The sequence below is a fragment of the Aquila chrysaetos genome, chromosome 2 (genome assembly GCF_900496995.4).
Source record: "Aquila chrysaetos chrysaetos chromosome 2, bAquChr1.4, whole genome shotgun sequence".
NCBI classification, from domain to species: domain Eukaryota; kingdom Metazoa; phylum Chordata; class Aves; order Accipitriformes; family Accipitridae; genus Aquila; species Aquila chrysaetos.
Window position 1 is genome coordinate 79,023,982 of NC_044005.1, and position 21,549 is coordinate 79,045,530.

Sequence of the window (21,549 nt, forward strand, 5' to 3'; positions counted from 1 at the left end):
GTTAATTACTTTTGTGTAGGCACATGTAAAATTGCACAGCTGCCAATGTGGCCAAAAACTGGATTAATTCAACATTTTTGCAGCTGCATTCAGCACTAAAACTTTTCCACAAATTTTGTCCTGAAGTTGGAGGATAGTTTGCTGACCAGAAGAAAAGCAAAGTTCAGGTTTCATAAAAATCTAAGAAATTTAGTTTTAATTCTGTGAGGCACTAAGTTCCATTTTTAGCTTCATCTCTGTTTTCAAATCATCAAACAACCATTTGGTAATGAAATGCCCATCAACCCTTCTCAGGAAGAGCTCCGGTCCTGGAGAATCTCTTCGCAGCAGTGCTGTGAACTGTGGATATTCAACAAGCCTGCTGCAAGGGCAACCTTCACACTGTCAGACAGAACTCATGAAAGAAATTTCTCACATTACAGCTACCTGACACCTTTTAAATACCTAAGTCTTACAATGAGTTCAATAACCAGGAATTATTATAATATATATAAACTTCTTTATGGTTATTGAACGTATTGTAATTCCTAGGTATTATATAGAAATATATAATACTTAGGTATTATATACACCTATATGCATATTTATGTGTATACAGATATAGATACTTACATACATATATACACATATTGAAAATTTTGGTCAAAATTAATCATAACCTATGGACAAAAACTTCAAAATAAATTTTGAAAGAATAGATGATTTTTTTGAATTAGTTTCAATTTCAGTGGAAGGAAGGTTTCATGTGAAGCCCACGCATTGTTTACTTGGTTAGGGGTAGTTTTTTAAAGTGATTTAGCAACTAACTCCCAGAAATGAGGCACTTAAAATCCTTCCCATAAGGGCTTAACTGGGACTCAAATAATGCCCCAGTTTGTCAGCCTTTCTCTCTGCACACATGTAATTAATATCCATTTTGAATAAATTAATAACACTTAAAATTTTACAGTTTCCCAAATATGTTTGTTGTCTGATGAATAAATAATTACAGTGAACCTCTCAGCAAACATAATTCAAAAAGATATGGTGGACACAAACTGCGTGACCTCTGAAAGTCTCCCTTTAAGCCACACTCAGAAAGTTGTTTGCCTTTTGGTTCTCCAAGACCCCTCCTGAATCAAGATTTCCTACACAACATGCTGTGCCCTACAGAAAGCGTATCTTGAAGAAACTAAGAATTGTCTGCTTGTGTAGTATCTCAAACAGTTACCATCCTGATTATACCCTTTAATCGCTATAGTCAGAATTATGAACAATATTACCCCGTCTACTCACTTTCCGTAACATTTTTTTTTTTTTCTGTGTGCAAAAGGCAATAAAAGAAATCACAAACAACCCACATCGAATGCACTGTAACAAAGCAGAGAGTTGCTATATGAGCTCACCAGGGCAGAGTGCAATATTGCAAGGTTTATGTTGTGTTTCAGGTCCATCACATGATCTTCCCCCATACTGGGGAGGTATACATGACCTTGTCCTAGTTCTTTGGCCTCGACCACATGTGAATGAACACAAACTCCAAGGTGACCATTCCTCCCAAACGCCATGTACTGCAACAAACCAAACAGATTTTAACCAGAAACAGACACACAAGTAAGAGAAGGATTTCAAAGTAAACAAGATCAATATTTTAAATGGGAATTATTTTGCCAACTTCAAGGAAATCAGTACATAGGTAAACTTTAGCTTTGGCAAACAAAACCTTTATAAAATTTAGTTAATTTCAATTTAAAAAGTATATTTTCTCTAAAATATATTTAACTTTGAACCACTTTCTCTAATCTTTAAACTAATCTCACTACCACATTTTCTTTTCTGTCATTCATTTAAGAAAGATGGCTTCCCTTTTCAAAAGTTAGTAAGGATATCTTTGGTGCCTGACTTAAGATACATTTAATAGCCCTGATTTTCAGGACACTAGTCTTTGTGAAAATCAGGCATATACTTTATGTATCAAGGCAACTCTAAAAACTTGAAGCAATCAAAACTAAGCTTTCTTTTGAAAATATAGGAATAAATGCCATAATTTCTTACTGTGTCACCATCATAATTGGGGCTGTTATCTTACAATTGTTTCACTTGTTTAAATTCTAGTGGAAACGTGGCAGCATATGTGCTTGATTATCTTCCTCAAAAATTCCAAGACCACATAAGCAAAAGAAATCTGCGCTATTTCCTTACATGAACATATTCATTGATTTAACATACACAGTAATACATGCATCACTCTACTGTAAAAAAAAGTTCACTCAACAAACACCTTCAGAGTACACAATATATTACAGATACCAATATTTTTATATACAAGTATTTCATAAAATTAATATAAAGAATCATAGAAGATGCATCTTTCTCTACCTTAAATTTTTTCCACTGTAAGAGAAACTAATATACAATATCCATGTGAGCTTATATACCATATGTGTTCTCTTTTCAGAAACAATTGGAGTTAAATTTTGAGGAAGTTCTCCAATATTTTATAGTTAAGCATGTACTGGTAAGACAATTCCATACATGCATTGGTAAAACAGTTCTTTATAAATTGAAAAATACTGCAACACAAACTTTAGTTATTTTTCTTCTGCTTAAATAAAAGCAGTTGCACGGGTTTAAATTAGGCTCTGTGAGAACAGGAATGTAGTAGTGAGAACTGTAGTAACTCTAGGCAGTTAAGAAAAATCCAGAGACTTAGTACCCAGGCTGAGCATCACACTCGGTATCACGTAACGCTGTGTGTTTCTGCAACCCTGTCTGTTTGAAGGGTGTCTAGAGGGTGAAATAGTGTATAACATCTCAGTGTATCATTGGTAATGATTCACAACATTACAGAAGAAATAGATTTTCTGGTTTGTCCTCACTTTTTTTCCTCACTGTGAAAGAACTTCTCATATATAGGTTTCCTCTGCCCTGAAGGCACGTATCACCTGCCCAGTTTCTACAAATAAAACCCTTTTCTTGTAGGGATCAGAATAACATTTCCGGAGGTGAAATTCAGTTGCAAGGGTACGGAAGGACATTCAGCTCCCTGGCATATTACCACAAAATCATCAGTAAGATAAAGGGGAATTCTGCATGTAGGTAAGTTCTATGGCATTTCATTAAAAGTAAGGAAAATTGTCATTTCAGATGCTACATTGAGGTAAAAAGTTTGTTAGCTAACTTCTGAGAAATCATACCTGACAGAAAATGTCAAACTTCATTCAGGGAAGATTTTAACCCACTAGATAACAGCTCAGTTGATGAAAGGGTTTCAGTTGGTCACATACAAGTAGTCAAAAAGCACAATAATTATTCTACATCCTACATGGCTAGCTTTATTAAAATTATCTTATTCTAAATATCACATCAATCCGTATTATATTAGCAAAAAAACCGCAAACCCTCAGGAACATTCCAAATGAATGTTAAAGTGACAGATTTTAGTCTAGTTATTTTAGAAATCTTGATCAACTGTGACATTTTGGTCAAAACCAGGAAACCTAACTCTTCTAAAACTAGTAAATGGATGACTATATCTGCATATAATCTGTTACGTTTCATCTTTTCTCAACAGGTACTATGTACTATGCTTAGGCAGCTACTCTGATCCAGCCATATGATCTGAAGATTTTTTTTCTCATTGGCAAAGTATTAGATTCTGAATCCAGTCATATCTCTAAGACTCCAAATTTTTTCTTATATGAGAAAAATTAATGAGAAACCAATTTGTCAGATCAGATTCCAAACAGTAGTCAGTAATAACAACAGTATCATTTCATCTCCTGATACCAGAATGGTTGATTAAGAAGCTCAGGTGCAACAAGAAGAACTTCAAAAAGTACAAAACATAACAAAAAAACCCTTCATCCAATTTAGAAGATTATTCTATAAAACATAATGAATTAGAAAGGTCTTGACACTATGTAGACACAGGCTCAGGTTTTTCAGGGTACATATGAGTTTAAGTCTATTGTTTAATTTGGAGTTTTGATTTGATGCTGTCAAAACATTTTAAGTTAGTTGTCTTCATTTAAAATGACAAAAACATGTGCTGAGGGGCTCTTTAAAGACACTGTCTTGAACCAAAAGGTTGTATATCTCTTCTGGCAAGAGTGACTGCATGTTAGCAGCAACACAGAATAATTCTTTTGTGATTTTGGATCTGAACATAAGCCAAAACAAAATGTTTCACTTTGGGTGGACTCAAACTTACAGCAGCCTCTATCTGTTTGTGGTTTAAAGTAAGGTGTGTCCAAAGTCATCTTCCGTGACAGATTTTAGCTCATTAAGTAAAAATTTCACAGTACCTACTTGTATAGACTTGTATATCTGAAACTAGTAGATAACTAATAAAGTCAAGGATGGAAAAGGCATAACACTAAGAAAACAACCAATGTCAGCAAACAAATATCAAGGAGAATTAATTGGTTCAATGCATTACAGAAGTCTCCAGTATTATCCAGATCAGCTTTAAAAGTACATCTTAATTTAAAATTTCTTACCTTTGAATATTTTTTTCTGATATTTCATTTACATTTTCTTGCTTTAATATCATTTTCTAAATGCAAAACCCCCTATAACATCTGATGAATTATAGCCAGATGAGCTATGCCAAATTACACCAGATGGAGAGCTGGCCCACAGAGGAGTTAGTTTTCTATAACACAGTTTCAGATGCAAGATTCATTATTTGGGACAAAAATATTCAAATTATTGCCAACTTATCTGTCAAAAACATTGCTAGCACAACGAGTTTGGATTACTGCAGAGCATCTTTCCCTTCTCTCTGCCACTCTGAGAACCTAATCATGTTGAAGTGAACACCCACAGTGTTCACAATATGCAACTGCTGTGAAGTGGGAGGAGGCGTGAGGCCATGCTGGCCTTCATCCTACAAGCATATTTTGGGAGATTTTTATTGGGGTTTAAATGCTTTTGATTTGTTCAGCTTTAAACTGAACAGATATTAGAAAGCTATTATGGCCATTGATGTTTCATTTTAAGTGGTACTGGTCCAGTACTGTTTAATATGTTCATCAATGACAAAGACAGTGGGATCGAGTGCACCCTCAGCAAGTTTGCTGATGACACCAAGCTGAGTGGTGCGGTTGACACGTCTGAGGCATGGGATGACATTCAGAGGGACCTGGACAAGCTCAAGAAGTGGGCCCATGCGAACCTCATGAGATTCAACAAGGCCAAGCGCAAGGTCCTGCACATGGTTCGGGGCAACCCCCGGTACCAATACAGGCTGGGGGATGTAGGGATTGAGAGCAGCCCCGCAGAGAAGGACTTGGGGGTACCGGTGGATGAAAAGCTGGACATGACCTGGCAATGTGCGCTTGCAGCCCAGAAAGCCAATCGCATTCTGGGCTGCATCCAAAGCAGCGTGACCAGCAGGTCGAGGGAGGGGATTCTGCCCTCTCTGGTGAGACCCCACCTGGAATATTGCCTTCAGCTCTGGGGTCCTCAGCACAGGAAAGACATGGACCTGTTGGAGCAAGTCCAGAGGAGGGACACGAAGATGATCAGGGGGCTGGAGCACCTCTCCTGTGAAGACAGGCGGAGAGAGTTGGGGTTGTTCAGCCTGGAGAAGAGAAGGCTCCGGGGAGACCTTACAGCAGCCTACCAGTACTTAAAGGGGGCTTATAAGAAAGACATGGACAAAGTTTTTAGTAGGGCCTGTAGCAATAGGACGAGGGGAAATGGTTTTAAACTAAAAGAGGGTAGATGCAGAGTACATATAAGGAAGACATTTTTTACGATGAGGGTGGTGAAACCCTGGCCCAGGTTGCCCAGAGAGGTGGTCAATGCCCCATCCCTGGAAACATTCAGGGTCAGGTTGGACAGGGCTCTGAGCAACCTGATCGAGTTGAAGATGTCCCTGTTCACTGCAGGGGGTTGGACTAGATGAGCTTTAAAGGTCCCTTCCAACCCAAACTATTCTATGATTATATGATTCTATGGTATCATAGTTTAATATGGCTGAATAACTGCATCTACGCAGATGTTACATTAAAGGAATTTTTTAAATTAAATTGGAGCGTTTGTATGCACAAACTTAAACTCACTTAAGTGCTATAGCTTCCATTAGTATAGCTTAAATTGTCCAGTCAAAAGTCTTTCTTAAATTCATAATACATAAACTCAGCAAACTTTCTGACGGCTGCCCTCTAACCTTCATATTTAAGCCATACAGCTACTCTACTTCTGCCATGTGTCTTTCTAATTATAAACCTAAGATTTCCTTACTCTTATTCCTGTCAAGTGAAAGCCTGAACTTCCAGAGCACAGATTACTAACAATAAAGCTACAGGAATTAAAAGAGATAGGGATAATTTCTCTGTAATGATTTTGTTAGTGTACCATGCAGGCACAGAACATATCAAAATGTGCAACATTTCAGCACTATGGCTAAACGTCATTGATATGAGCCCTGAAAAAAAAAAAAAAAAAAAGGGAGATAAGTAAAGCAGTCTTAGCATATCATACCAGCCAGAACATAGCTTTTGAGCATACAAATGTCTGAAATAGTTTAGGGTATTCCTGCTCCTGCCATGTCTTGCTTTACCCATAAACCTGAAAATGCTGAGCTTCAGCTAAATTTTGTGGTAAAAGTCATTGAAGGCAATGGAGAAGGAGAAATAGAAGCTAACTGAGATGATCTACAGGCATGGAAATTCCATGTTCTTTCTCCTTGAAGTTTTAGCTGGGTTAGAAGTTACACACTAAACTGAAATGAATCAGTGGCAGTGCAGTACTCGATCCTGAGGTGTCCTTGCTCACAAAAGAACCAGTAACAATAACGGTTACCTGAGCTACATCTTGTTGCCTACTATGCTGCACTCTTCTAGAAGGCTTTTGATTCCAAGACAGACTGAAATACCTAATGAACTCCTGCCCCTGAAATAGTATTGGTCCAGAACAAATATAAATAAATCCCAAATTATGTAAATAATGGTTCCTTCATGATTTTATGTGAATTGTCAGGAGTACTATTTTGAAATTTAAGGTTTTATTTCAATACTAATATATATATATATATATAATCATTAAGCTGGTGAATCCCATTCTCAAAATTTTCCAGGACAGTTTGCTCAGAGAGATGTATTCCCTAACATCCCACTAAGTATCTTGTACTTCCTTTTGTATCCATGAAGGCAATAGATGAAAATACTCTGGAAGCCTTGCATTAGTATTTGCAATTTTAACAGGTTCATTTGAAACTTGTGGATAGATGCTTGAAATACAGTCCAGTAGGCCATTCTGCATACTTTTTTATTTTGAAGGGGCAACTTTTTGATTTGGAAACATTATTCCAGCTCTCAAAATGCCCCCCCCCACCTCCCTTTTACTAACCATGCAAACATATAGTGAAGATGCCCCAGCAGATTTTTTATTTGTAGGTTACCACTGTTATGTTTTTGTACGCTTATTGCTTCTGGTTTATGCTCTACAATGTAAAATCTTGCTGTGTTAACAGAGTCCAAAAGCTGTATGGAATGAGTGCTGCAGGTCTGGGTAGATTGCAGCTACGTATGCATATGTTTGGATTGTTTTGTCAAACGAGTGTTTTAATTATACTAGTATACAAACTGCATTTTGTTATGCATGGACCAGGGATAATCCTGAACTTTCTGAGTCAGGCTACATAATATAATGAGGACAGAGGACATTTAGGCTAATAATTACAGGGATGTTTGAAAAATTAGTGGGGCTATGACTAGGAAAAGCACATTTCTAAATTGCTAATCTTGCACACTGCCACACGGTAGTGACCCTGTAGCCAGACAGAGAGCAACATAAATTAATAAGGTTACTGTAATCACGTGAAACAACATGCAAGATTAAGCCCAGACTAATTATTTAAGAAAGGCAACTCAAGATACATGAGGATTATCAGAATCAGCTGTGGTGATCTGAAAAGGAAAATATCTTGGCAGTATCACTGTTAGACTGTGCGAATGGGTAGCCATTGCTCATACCAGGTACCTGGAAACAAAAGCCGTACCCTGAAGTGGAGTTCATGTGTAAGGAAAGAGCTCCTCTGTGACCCAAGATATATGGAGCAGTCTTTTTGTGTGAGCATTGTTTAGAAGTTTGCTAGACTGTGATTTTTAAGAATTAACTTCTTTCCAGTTTATTTTGACAGCAAATTAATTACCTTGGCTTTTACATTACATGGATTTTTTTGTTTTGATATGAAAAGTTCGCATTCCTTACTGGAAAGAATGAAGTTAAAATGCTGTAAAATTATGTGATTTGAATGCCTCTCCTCTTCTTAAGTAATACTAAATGAGCAAGGAAGCAGGCAGAACTACATCTCATTGTGAGTGCTGGACTCTGTGTTTTCATTTTCATACTTCATGCAGTTTCAAAGGAATCTTTAAATCTGTCTTTGTTTGGAATGTTTGCTCTTTTCTTTTAGTTATCCTAGTTCCCCTTCTTATTTTTGTACTTTCAAGTTGAGTGTTCTTTTGTAACGTATCCCACCTCTGGCAGACTCTAAGCTAGCCTAACCTTTTTAGAAATAGCTGCTATTTTTGTATGGGAACACTTCAAGTGATCAAATTCAGCCCTGCCTGGGTGTTTCTACCCTGAAATATTAGAAAATCCCATGTAAATTGCTTACCTAAAGCACAGTAGTAAAGCATTAGGTGCTGAGAGCAGTTCTTACTACAGTGAAGGTTGATCTAGATACAATCTTTTAAGTTGCTTTCCATTGCACAGGTTCCCTAAGTGCTTATAATGTTGGTACACAAACTCTGATGGGATCACATATGCACTTCCATTTGGATATTTTTCAGCACACAGTAACAATGTGAGAGTTTACTACTCATTGAGATAAAGTCCAGGGGATTCTCTGTGTATGACAGTTTAGTTTACTTCACAAATGGAGTGAGCTTCCCCAGAAGCTGAAGATGGCTCACCACCCTCTTGGGATCAAATGTTACAAAGACCTGAGGAATTTGTGCATCTGAAGGGAGACATATAATATTTTTTTTTTTTTTTTTTTTTTTTAATGTTTCAGACACAGCAGAGGAAAGTGAATGCAGTCACAGGGGCTATGGCTTCCCTTTTGCTTCCCATCCCAGATTAATCAGATCCACAGGTAGAGTCTAAAGAAACAAGATGTGCCCTTTCACCAACTAACTCGAACATGCCTGTCTCTTCTCCTTAGTGTATAACTGCTGCTGAACTCCAGCTATGTCCAGATCTCCGAGACAAAAGGAGTAGGAAAACTGTGATGCAAGATACTAATGACCTTTACCTTGTGTCAGATGTAAGAGTTACTTTTTGTCTGATCTTTCTTCCTTTGATGGGTAGCTGTTGCCCTTTCTTGCCAGAACAATGTAAAGGAAAGTCCATGAAGACATTACTGTGCAGAGAACATTGACTGGCCCATTGCCTAGAAGACAGTATTCTAAATGGCGAAACAATTGCAGTGTCGAATAATATATGTTAACTTAACCCACCCTGTTAATCAGTCTCTGCTTCTTAATGTATTGATGATCTGGGTTTCTTCCCTAGCTTGTATTTTGTACTCATGCTATACCTTCTCTTTTCTGAGTGAAAATCAGAGAACACAACTTTTTTTTTTAAATCTGAAACTGTCAGAAAAAAACGGACTCTTGTTCCATATCTTGACTGTTCTGAAAGTAAAAATAACAATCTACATGACAAAATTTCACAGCTGAATAGTATTACACTTCTCTGCTCTAACTGAAATGCCCTTATGAAATTCATGTTAAAAATAAAAATAATAATAAAAAAGATATAGTTTCAAATTCTTATCATTATACAGTTCAAAAACATCCACAATTTTATTTATTGGCTGCTAACACTACCTGGACAGAGGGCAGTGTTATTGCAAACCCTTGATTCTCTTAAAGGGCCGCTGCAGTGTGTCCCGTAAGGTGATACACAAGTTCTGGTTCGCACCTGCGACCCTTGACCACAAGTAACTGAACACGTACTCCACTGGGCCCACTCTTCAACACCAGATTCACCTGTATTCAAGACAACAAACAAACATGAATATAGACATAAGTATTAACGAGACTTTTTTTTTTTTTTGCTAAAGCTCATTATCATCTGCTCTTATAAATCAAAGAAAAAAGTACCACACCAAAATAAATATTTAAAAGTTCATGGAGTAAAGCAGCTGTGAAAATGTGCAATGAATAGAAAATAAAGACACCTACAATGCTGCAGTCACATAACGCCTGTCAGAGGGAAACACTTTGATCGCTTAGCATCATTTACGACTTTATGAGAACTACTGCCCTTCAACACTTTAGAAAGAACACTGCCCTCAGGATGCTAGAAGAACATAGACAACTCTTTTTATACAATAGCAAAGTATTTATCTTTGATATTTATACTTATCACTCTAGGATGAAGGCTAGGTAATAGTTTAAGGAACTCTACCAGTAAGGGAATTCTGATTTAAAAACAAGCAAACAAAAAAAACCCCAAACCAAGCCAACCCCTTAATTTCTTATCTTTTCTTCAGCAGAGGAGAGTCATTTAGCATTTGAGAGAAGTTCCCTGGTAAAGAGAAGCACTTTTCTTACCAAATTTTAACCTGAATGGTGGAATGGGAACTTCGGTTTGATCATTTACTGCACAGATCTGCTCCTTGCTTCTGACCTACAGGTGTGTTAAAGTCTTGGATGTGCTAGACCTCATTACTGCATATAGTACATACCACTATGTTCAAAATTGTCAGATGTGATTTATTAATACCGTAGAATTGAATAGTGTCATTTTTTTCGTTGTTGAGAGATAGCACATTATATTATTTCTATTTTTTTCAAAGCAAGTAATGCATGAAGTCTTCTTGCATGGATGCTCAGGAAAGGACGCTTAAATTTAGTTTCCATGAACAGCTATACACACAATTCTGTAATTCCTTCCACAAAAGCATTCATGTTCAGAAAACTGGATCCCTTGAGTATTGTCAGCAAGCAAATGCAAAAACAACGTGAATATACCTCACTGAACAATTTCAGTAAATAATTCTGGATTCATGTTTATCTTCTTCCATTTAAAATCAGTATAAAATGGCATGCTGAAGCCTCTATTACACCCTTGATTTTTAAACCTAAGTCCTTTTTGAAACAAATGGGGTTTTCTGCTTTAAAAATCAGTGGCATGATACAACCTTCAGCCTTGAATAGCTTGTTAAAATTTCAGTTCTCAATATACCTCTAGTCTTCCAAAAGTTTTGGCATTTGTCGCAATCAAGGGAATGTCTGCAAACCAGGAAGGCTCTGGTGCTATCTTCCAAGAATGCAGTAAATGATACACTATTTCTTGAAACTGTGCTTTTGTAGCAAGCATCCGTCCAAGATCTTTTTTTTTTTGTTTCCAGAGGCCAAGCATGAAACCTTTGCAAAATGCTTGTCTCTGCTAGTCCTCTAGGCAGCAATTCTAAGGCTATTCAATGCTTTAAAAAAAAAAAAAAAAGTGCTTCTTATTCAGTAACAAGACAGAATGCTTTATAATTAGCACACAAATCCCTCTGCTTTTCATAAAATTCTATACAACTCTAACAATTTCTATGGACAAGGAAAAAATGATGAGTTTTTTTTACATACAAAAATTCACCAGAGTGATTTCTGCAGTAATTTTCTTTATTTATTAGGTGAAAAAATGAGACATTTAATCACTGATTATTGTTTTAATAGTTTTTCTGATATGAATTTAGCATTCTTATTAGGTTGTTACATGGCTTGGGTTCAGGTTAGATGACATAATATGGTAAATATAGCTAATATCTAGGTAGACATTAACAATTATACAATATGTACTATAAACCCTAGGTACATGGTAAAAATACTTGTATTACTATGGGTTTCTAGGCTAATATTTTTTGTCTTTTCCTACATGTTTGAAGTTGACTTTGCCTTCATTAAAATGGTTTAGATGAAAGGTCAAATAGCAGAAAAAGTCAAAGCTGTGTTTCTCAAGATGTTCCTCATTATGTAAAACAGTCATATATACTCAGTGTAAATTATCCATTATCCCACACAGACATGGTGACAATGCATAGCTATTAAAATACAGAAATGAAGTATTAAAACTTTAAAATTTCAGATATCTTAAATTGATAAAAAGTTGCTCTTAACTCCTGGAATACGATGAAAAATAGCAGTAACATGATACTAAGAAATGTGATTATACTGAGTGAATTTTGAAATTAATAATTAGAAGTTCTGAGCATATATGGACTGTCCATTCACAAAAGGCAGAATCTAGCAATATACTTCAGCATACATAAAGGATAGACTGCTTAAACATTTGCTGGAGCAAGATCCTCCACACTAACATGATGTATGCTGCAAAAAGAGTGAAAGCAGAGAAAATAAAGAACAAATTTATCTCACCAGCTGGTTTGCTTCCTTTTGCACAATGCATTATGATTTTTTGGTAATTTTTAATTTTTCAGAGTATTTTGTACTGCTGTCAGTATGATTATTACTTATTTAAAAATATTTTAAAGGAGGGAAACATCTTCACAGACATATCATACCATAGTTAGCCATTTTTAATTTAAGCAAATAAAGACTACTTTATTTTCTAGAATAAACCTAGATTGCCTATGTAATCTGCAAATACATCTTCTATTGTTGTCTTTATCTCTCTTCCATTTTTTTATTTTCTGAAACGAAAATTTCAAAAGAGCTACTTTTTATTTTCCTTCTACTTATCTGTTACTTAAGAACTCTTAAATTTTTACATCTATCATATTAAACCTACAATCTCAAATTAACTATTGGCAAGCTACCAAGACCTTAATCTCCCCTGCTGCTCGACATGTAAGAGGAAACATAAACTTACTGTATGGAAGGCCTCATTGATCTGTGTAACACTTACCTGTATTATACTCTCTAAATCCCATAACACCTAAGGGAAGGATCAGTCCAAACACATAAAATGACAAATATAGGACAATAAATTATTCACAAAATATTTTTTTTTTTTAAATAAAATGTTTTACTGCCTCATATCACTCTCAGACAAACAGGAAAATGCATATTTTAATACCACATTTTAAAACTCTTCCATTCCTAGCAAAATTCGGTGGATTAAGTCCACTATTCTAACAGTATTAAATGCTGTTCATAAATCTTCTCCAGGACAATTTTCTACTCCTACCTCTCTGCCTTTTTAAACCATACAAACATTTTGTTGCACTTTTGCATCTGTTTTATTATTACACAAGATAAAATATTAAACAGGCTTAAAATATAAGAAGCCTCATAAACTCAGTATCCATTTACTTTAAATGCTATTAAACTTCTTAGTACATGAGTAAATTCATGAGATAGATGTGTTAGGAAAAACCTTATGAATCAGTTTAAGAAGATATCACAATAATTATATCACAAGAAAATGAATGCATTAGAGGTGAAGAAAATATGCAATGATCACTACAAAGGAAAATCAAAATGACAAAGAGATGAGAATTAGTAAGTATGTCCAAAAAGAGCGCAGTATTACTTAAAATGTGTTAACCTACAGAATGTAAAATATAGATTTCCTCAAAGCTGGGCATGTCAATTTATATGCTCTGCTGATACATCTCACATGCTTTCAGAACAGGACCTTGAAAACCAAGCCTGTATAATTTTGAACGTTCGTCTCCCACTCCACACACACAATCTATCAGAAGGTGATGGTATAAGTGCTGCATTTGTAATGCAGTTCTCTAACACCCATAATAGATGCACTGCAATGCATGACTAGAAGTTACCAAAGACAAGTTTTACCTGATGATATGAAAGCTTTAGGGATTTATATGAGGAGATAAAACAGATCATCCTACTTATTTTTTGGAATAATTGTATGAATTCAAGAAGCAGCATAAAAGCAAAGGTGTTATTCTATGTAGTAAGCAACTAACATTCTAAGTCTGAGCTAGGTATGTAAGTAATAAGTTCTACTTGCCTAAACAAAAACTGCGCGGAGACCAAGAGGGTCCTAGGCTCCCTTCTTCCACTACGTTTGCTGACAGCAGTATCAACTGGGAGTTAGCCATAAAAGTAGTCCTATAGATTAATAGGAGGGAAACAGACTTTTTCCCTTTCTAAATTCTTTACCAAACAGATCTACACTGATTGGCTATACATGTATTTAGATTACTTAATATATCGGTTTCTGCAAATCTGTTAAGTAAAGCACCTGCTACTAAGGAAGTCAACATGCAACATAACTAGAAGCAATTATAGCTCTTTCACTAAAGTGAATATAAACTGGAAGCATTATGTACTGGAAGCAATATGACTGATGCAGGCATATTTTCAAGGTTAGTAACTATGGAATACAGAGTAAGTTGTTTCAAATCCATACAATAATTATGGGGCACAAGATTTTTCAACGCAGGAACTTACTGGAATGGAGTGTGTAGGGAACCATTACAGAGTTAGTTTTTACCAACAGATACACAGATCATTACTGATGGCAAAATGGGCAGTAGTGTGGTGCATGAGAGCTTAATTCGACTCACCACCAAAATTTATCATTGACCTCAAAGGCAGCTGTGGTAACTGTTGGTAAACAGGCTTTTTTTTTTTTTTAATTACTTCATCTCTAGGTTTGTAATATCATTTTGGTACCTTTATCTAAAGAAGATGAAGTTGCTCAAACAAAATTAGAAAATATGTTTTAGATGAAAAACTGTTAGATAATTTGCACATCCAATTAAAAACTACTTACAGCCAATTTCATTTAGTAATTATGAATCTGGAAACTAGAGAATAGAGCGTTGTGCTGGCCCAAAGACAGTAAATGCTGAATGTGTGCACATTAAAGTCACCCTAGTAATTAATTAATTGATAAACGCCTAAAGCTGGAATTAGACCTTAGTTTATTTATAAAGAAATCAGAAGCATGTTCTTAACTTTTTTGAAAAAAGTAAATACGTCACAGTAAGCTGTCCTGTGTCCTGTACATGTGAGACTGCTTTTACTGCTAAGGAAATTCATGCTTATCACTAAATGATTCAGTATCCACATTCACAGTGCATGTTTTTGCATGATCTACCTAATTCTCCGCTACTTTATTTATGGACTTTAACTGGTGAAAAAAAAAATAAATGATTCAAAAAAAGTATCAGCTTAGAAAACTGACAAATATGCAGCAAAAGATTATGGAAACATGCAGTGGTTTTGCTAAAATTAACAACAGTAAATAGAAAAATGTAACTGATGTATTACCAGTTTGTGCCATAAATTTAGCAGCATCAGCTTGCTCCTGAGGGACCCTTTTCTCATGAACAGATCGAGGTCGCTGACTTTTAATTGTATGATCTCCCATCATTCCAAATTCTAAAGACAGAATAAAGGTTTATGAAAGCTTGTGTGTAGACATTTCTCAAAAGTCACATACTGTCTCATGCAATATGTTCCTAAACATACCTGGAAGTTGCTGGTAAGAATCAGGCAAGTGATCATGGCAGTTAACATCAAATTAACTTTGCTACACTCAGCTTTTAATAAATACTTAAATTTGTGTCTGCAGATTTTCAAACATGATTTTACTGTATGAACCAACATTCAATGTAGTGACGCGTACTATAAATCAGCTGTATGACATGGGACAAAAGCAATTATTCAAATGCAGACATTTTATTCTTCTATTTTGAATCAGTGCAAACCACACCAGAAAATGACTGTGACAGTGTTAGACATTGCTGTTCTATGGCAGAGCCTGCTGTTCCTCCAGAGGACTTCTATTTCTGCACTCATCTTTCAGGCTGGCAAAGCCTTCAACAGAGATAACGAGTCATCTTTGGGAATGGTGGCAATGCGAAATAATAATAATTTAACCAATGAAGTGCCTAAGTTTTAGGCTGAATCCAGCAGAACAAGCACTTGTGGACTGTTTCCTTTCTGAAACCTCTCAGTTATAAAAACTACAGGTTATATCTTGCCCTCAGTATTTAAAAAGAAGTCCCCATTGATTTTAATACGGAAATCTACATAAAAACCCACTGACATAAAGGCCCAGAACGCAGGAGACAAGAGTGCTTCATCTTTTACCCTATCGCTGCTCTCATTGACCCTCTCTGGTCCTGCGCAAACCTCCCAGCCTTCTACCTCAGGCTCCTTTTTTCCCTTCTGGGATGAAATGTGGAGGGCCCTTTGCACTCAGAGGGGACTGCTGCGTCTTCAGCACAGCTCCCTCTGCTCCTCCCAGGCACACGCAGCTGTCCGTGCCTTGCGGCTAAATATTCACTTTCTGGTGGGACTCTAATTTCGGAAGCGTGTGCTGGGAACCGTGGGTTAACGGTGAAACTACTTCAACTACAACCACGTGAAGTTTCTGATGAGGCAGAAGGTGTCTGAAGCACTAGGAATATAAACATTAAAAATACCTTTCTGCTGGAAGGTTACCTTGCAAATGCAAAATTCAAAATGCTCCCCAATTTGTAAAGCCATGAAGATAATAAAACTTACCTTCCTGCCTCAAAAGATGCAAAACATTATGTAAGATGTTGAGTGCTACTAATAAATATTATTTGCAAACACATTGTTTTGATAAATCATTAAAGTGAACATATTTAAAATTCTATTTAGGGTATAGAAATAATACAAGGTAAATATATTTAAGGGGTCAATTAGCAGAGAGAGGTTTTTTTTTTTACTTTCTAGTAAATTATTAATATATTTCTCCAAATTAGTGTTTCTTTTTGTAAATATTCATTAATGGCACCCCTTAAAATATAAATTTAATTATTCATTTGAGAACAGCAATGCAGTTTGCATTCTAAAGACAATATTTGAAAACCTAATTAGTAAATATATTTTGAGAATTAAACATCCAACTGTTTTAAGACATCCCAGAAATACATGTGAAAGATAATTAAATTATATATCTATACGCATACATATACATATGTATACATACATGTGTGTTATAAAATTTTATGAATATATTTTTACAAAATACACCTCTTCTACAGCTCCTCTGATTTAAGACAGCTTTTTATTCTGTGGGAAATCTCTTACTGTAACTAATGTTTTACAATCAATATTCTAATGCAAATTAGAATGATACTTTTACAGTTTTTACAAGGTGCAGCGCAGATGACCATTAACCACACGGTGATGGCCAAGAGACTTTACACAGCTTTTCCCCCGATGAGGCTGTGAAAGCAAGGCATGTTTGCTCTGAGTTTGCTCCCTGGGCGCTGCCTGCTTGTCAGCCCCTTTAGAGGATACGGCACCATTCTTGCCGAAGACTTAATTCTATTTTTTTAAGTTATAGAGTGCAATAATGGGAGACCTTTGCTAGAGAAAGGCTTTCCAGAGGCATACAGGGAGGTGGCGAATGCTCCGGCCCCGGCCCCGCAGCACACGCGGTGGCCCGCGGGACCGAGAGCTCTGGTGACGAGGCAAAGGAAAGTCTGGGAGATCAGTTTTTGGGGTTGTCGTTTGTACCCAGTGTAGCTCCGTTCACAACGATGGAGTTACTCGGGAATATCACCAAGCAAAATGAAATACAAGTTGCTGATGCAGGATCTAATCACGCCTCTTTTCATTTTTCCACTTAGCAACAGCGCGTTTTTTAATTTACGCATTCAATTCACTTCAACTATTGCTGATGGTCTTTGAGATGCACTTTTCAACTCATCTCCCTTTGATATATTAAGCATTTATATAGGAAATATATAAGTATATATGAAAGATAAATGTTTCAGAACAAAGATAAAAATATTTCTTTATAAGTTTTGTCAAGAAATGGAACCAGACTTACGCAGTGCTCTCATTTTCATATTCAGCTGAAGTATTTAACCAAATGCCGCATGAGAACAAAAGCAGTAACAGGAAATGCAGGGTACTGGCATGGGTGAGGGCTTTAAGGCCTCATTAAAATTCAGGCCTCATAAGAAAAGAAAAATAAGGGTCAAGTACATTTTTGTAATGGGATCAGAAGTGTCCAGTTTCTGCATATAAGTACAAACAGTGCTCTCAAAATTGTTTAATCTAAGCAGCTCAACAGTAATGCATTTTTTATGAAGCATTTTATAATAAAATATCTTACTTAAGTGACCGCCATAGTTTACAACAAGTACTAAATAGAATAAAACTTTCCTCCATTTTCAGAGCCTAGCTAAATAACGAATGTAGAAGACAAACCAGTTATGCATTTCTTTTCCCTCACTACTTCACAGAGGAGGAATATTTAAATGCTTTCTGGGCTAGGAAAGCATTTTAACACAAGTCAGCCTAAAGTATCGCTAAATGGCACAGTAGTTTCAAGGACCTCTTTGCGGGGGAAAGGCGATAGGAACCATCTCGCTCTAGCCAGTATCTGGCTAGAGCTGTCCTGTAAGGTCAAGGCAGCACGATTCAAGAGCTGATGTCTGGGATATAATATTGGATGTTTGAATTGAGATTATGAGCAAAGGACTTTTTTCTCATTCTCACTCTTCTTACCTAGCTCTTGCTGCTGAAAAATCACCTTCCTAACCCAGAAGAAGGTATTTTTGCAGACATCAGTTTCTGAACAGAATTTTTAGGTGATGCCTGTCCTAAGTTTCCCTCGGGTGAAACAGGACAGTCCTTCTCTGCTTTTACCTCAAACACTGATATTAATCAGGTTGTTTCACTAAATAAAGAGGGACAATGAATCTTTTCAGCAGCAGACAGGCACACAGACTGATCCAGAAGTTGCCAATGTGACTCTAAGTTAAGCCTGGAAACACAAAAGGGTTTTAATGCTTTTTATTACATTGTTAATGCTATAATCTACCTGCATGAGAATAAAACCTCTAAGAAATACATCAAAATGTAAATAACAAATAGCATTATGGGGAATCTTGAATGGATCATTTCAACCAGACCGTGACTTATAACAAATCATAATATATTCCAAACACCTGTGGTAGAAAATCTGAGGTTTAGTTATCTGATAAAAGAATTTGTCCTGCTGTGAGTGGTCCTTTGGTGGCTATGGAAGTACAATAGTTTCCTGCAATAGGATGCATATTCTTTGTTTCCTCAGCTGTACACAATGGATCGATACTTGAAAGTATTTTAGCAATGCACAGATCTTAATATGGATGTGATTTCTTTCACTTCACATATAACTCTGAAGCATGTAATATAGTTCCATGCCTTCTAAGGAGTATAAAAAGAAATAACAATGATTTCTTAAATTCCAAAGTTTACAGTTGAGTATTATTTACAAGAACTCTTATCTGTAGTCCCGTTGGCTTTACCTTTATTTTTATGTTATGTTATGGGAATTTTTATTCCTATTGAGTAACCTTTTTAGTTTTTAAAGGAGAAGCTAAAATCTTGCAGCCAATGTAGGAGTACGTTTTTAGGAGAGAAGAGAGGTGCCATGTGCTCTCTGTAGGAACAAAGAAGAAAAAACATCTGTTAACAGTATAAAAATGCAAAGTAGGAAGACTGAGCAATACAAAAGAAAAGTACCAGCTTTGCAAGATTCTACTCACCAATGGCTAGTCTTTGCTTTTGGACAAGTAGATAATCATTAAAGTTAAGGTACACGTCAAACAGATTTTATGCCTAGGCTGTTTAATAATATTTGTAAGCCTGTTACATATGATATCCTGATCATCAGATGACATTATAAACCATGTTGGTTTGGCTCTTATGGCTATTTTTACGTCACATTTCACAGGAACTTCACGGTATAAATGTATTGATCTGGTTATAGGTGTACCATCAACTATAAGTTGTGCTATTAATCGCACAGAACATACTGGCGTTAACAAAAAAGCCTTTTTCAGCATAGTAGTTGGTGACGACAGCGTGAATGAACTGTTGAAATGAAAAAAAAAAAAAAAAAAAAAGTGATTCCGAGGCCCTTAGGGTTACCCCTTCAGGGCATGTAAAATGTAAAGCAACTTCTGAGAGCTGCTGAGCTTGTACGGAACCGCCTGGAAGGTGAGGTGGTGGCGAGCAGCTCCCTGAAGGCTGGTCGGAACCTCAAAAGCAAGAGGAGGCAATCGATTCCGCAAAGCGACCGTCATTTTCTTCTCTCACCCACAGCACTCCGGCAGTGTACTTCATACTATCCTACCCACTCCTGAACTGTAAATAGTCAAATGAGTGTTTTCAATTACTCTTGACTTCAGAATGAATATTAAAGGCCTTGGAGCCAGAATGTGCATTAAATGAGAACTGTCTCACGTGCAGTAGCCTGGCATCCTCCCTGTGCCAACACACGAATGTTTTTCCCAGGAATTATGCAACATGCTGATGTAAGCCCCAGGTGAAGGGGAAGGAGGGGGTACAGAGGTGGAATGGAAGAAAGAAGAGGGCTATAGAAATATATAAAGAACCACTTTGTTTAAATTCATTTTTGGACTGAGCTATTAACTGATTTCAATAGATCTGATTAATTGCAGACTTCCAGGAGCTTGGAAAAATTTCCTGCACATTTAATTTCTTCATAGCCCATTCTACAGTTTCTCCCAGAAAGATACTACATAGCGGAATATGCAGCAGTTTGGGGTTTCTCGTCACACTTGCAGCTGGTCAGTACAACTTCTTCTGGTCACTAGATGGCAGAATGTGTGTTGACTTAGAAGCACAATTTTGCATCGAACTGAGAAGCTGGGACTTTCTGTTTCTTTTTCACTATAAAATTATCTCTCATATATATTAAAAAAAAATTATTGCATTCAAAGGACTGAGGGGGTTTTGTTTGCTTTTTTTTTTAGCTCTTATTTTGTAGGGCTGGAGATAAAAAAAAAAAACCAAACACGCAAACCAAATAAAACATGAGCTGCAGTTGGTTTTCCCTTCCAGTAAACCCTGTGACAAAAGAGAAGAAAATCCCAGGAGCGCTCCCTCCCCTGTCTCCAGCCCTGCTCCCCTGTAGCCGGGCACCCAGGCCCCACGAGGAAATCCTCGCTCTCAACCGCTGCCGGGGCAGGACACGGAGCTTCAGGGCATCGTCAGTGAACGGCATCACTCCGCAGCACAGGCCTAAGCTATGGCTTTCTATGGGAACCCCTTCAAATGATATTTCCTCACCAGGCAGGCAAGTTGCCAAAATAGTAACATAGCTATTAGCTGAATTAGATTTCCATGGGAACCTCTGCTTTGCAAATGTGGAAAACGTTCTTAAAACAGTCTTTGCCTACTTCCTACGTAGATCCTGGTCCCATAAAAAGTCCTCTTTTGGCTCTCCAAAGCAGTATAGAAGGGCTTTGACCAGTTTCAAACTGAATGGAATTATTTCTTTCACTAGAGAGAATTAAGATCTGAACTAAGCTGTATTCATGAACGCAGCAAGAAAGATGTCCTATTACTCATGAAAACATGGAGAGGATTTTAACAGCAGTGGAAATATGAAAGGCAATAGTACAAGTACTATTGCCTTTCATAACAAAGTCAATTTTTTTTATTATAATACACTCTTGTGTTTTATCAAGTAAAAAAAAAAAAGATAGGTTAACGTTTGTAGGAAGTTAGATACAAGATTTCCTTTCTCTCACACATAGAGATATACTAATACATATACGTATGCGCTCTTTCATCTTTCAAAAAATTAGGGAAAATTATTATGTATTCTAAACAG

General features: G+C 36.5%; 1 protein-coding gene across 7 annotated transcripts in view; it reads right to left on the minus strand.

Annotated features, from left to right (window-relative positions):
* Positions 1-21,549, minus strand: part of ADGRB3 (adhesion G protein-coupled receptor B3) — a 464,705-nt gene that overhangs the window by 266,459 nt on the left and 176,697 nt on the right. For 5 of the 7 annotated variants that reach the window (XM_030039030.2, XM_030039041.2, XM_030039011.2 and 2 more), the window contains exons 3-6: positions 15,204-15,314; positions 12,862-12,891; positions 9,828-9,989; positions 1,386-1,550 (exon numbers count right to left, since the gene is read on the minus strand). In XM_030039030.2, the coding sequence (XP_029894890.1) occupies positions 1,386-1,550; positions 9,828-9,989; positions 12,862-12,891; positions 15,204-15,314 (468 nt within the window). The remainder of the gene's footprint in view (positions 1-1,385; positions 1,551-9,827; positions 9,990-12,861; positions 12,892-15,203; positions 15,315-21,549) is intronic. The other 2 variants (XM_030039021.2, XM_030039052.2) reach the window with 2 other exon arrangements.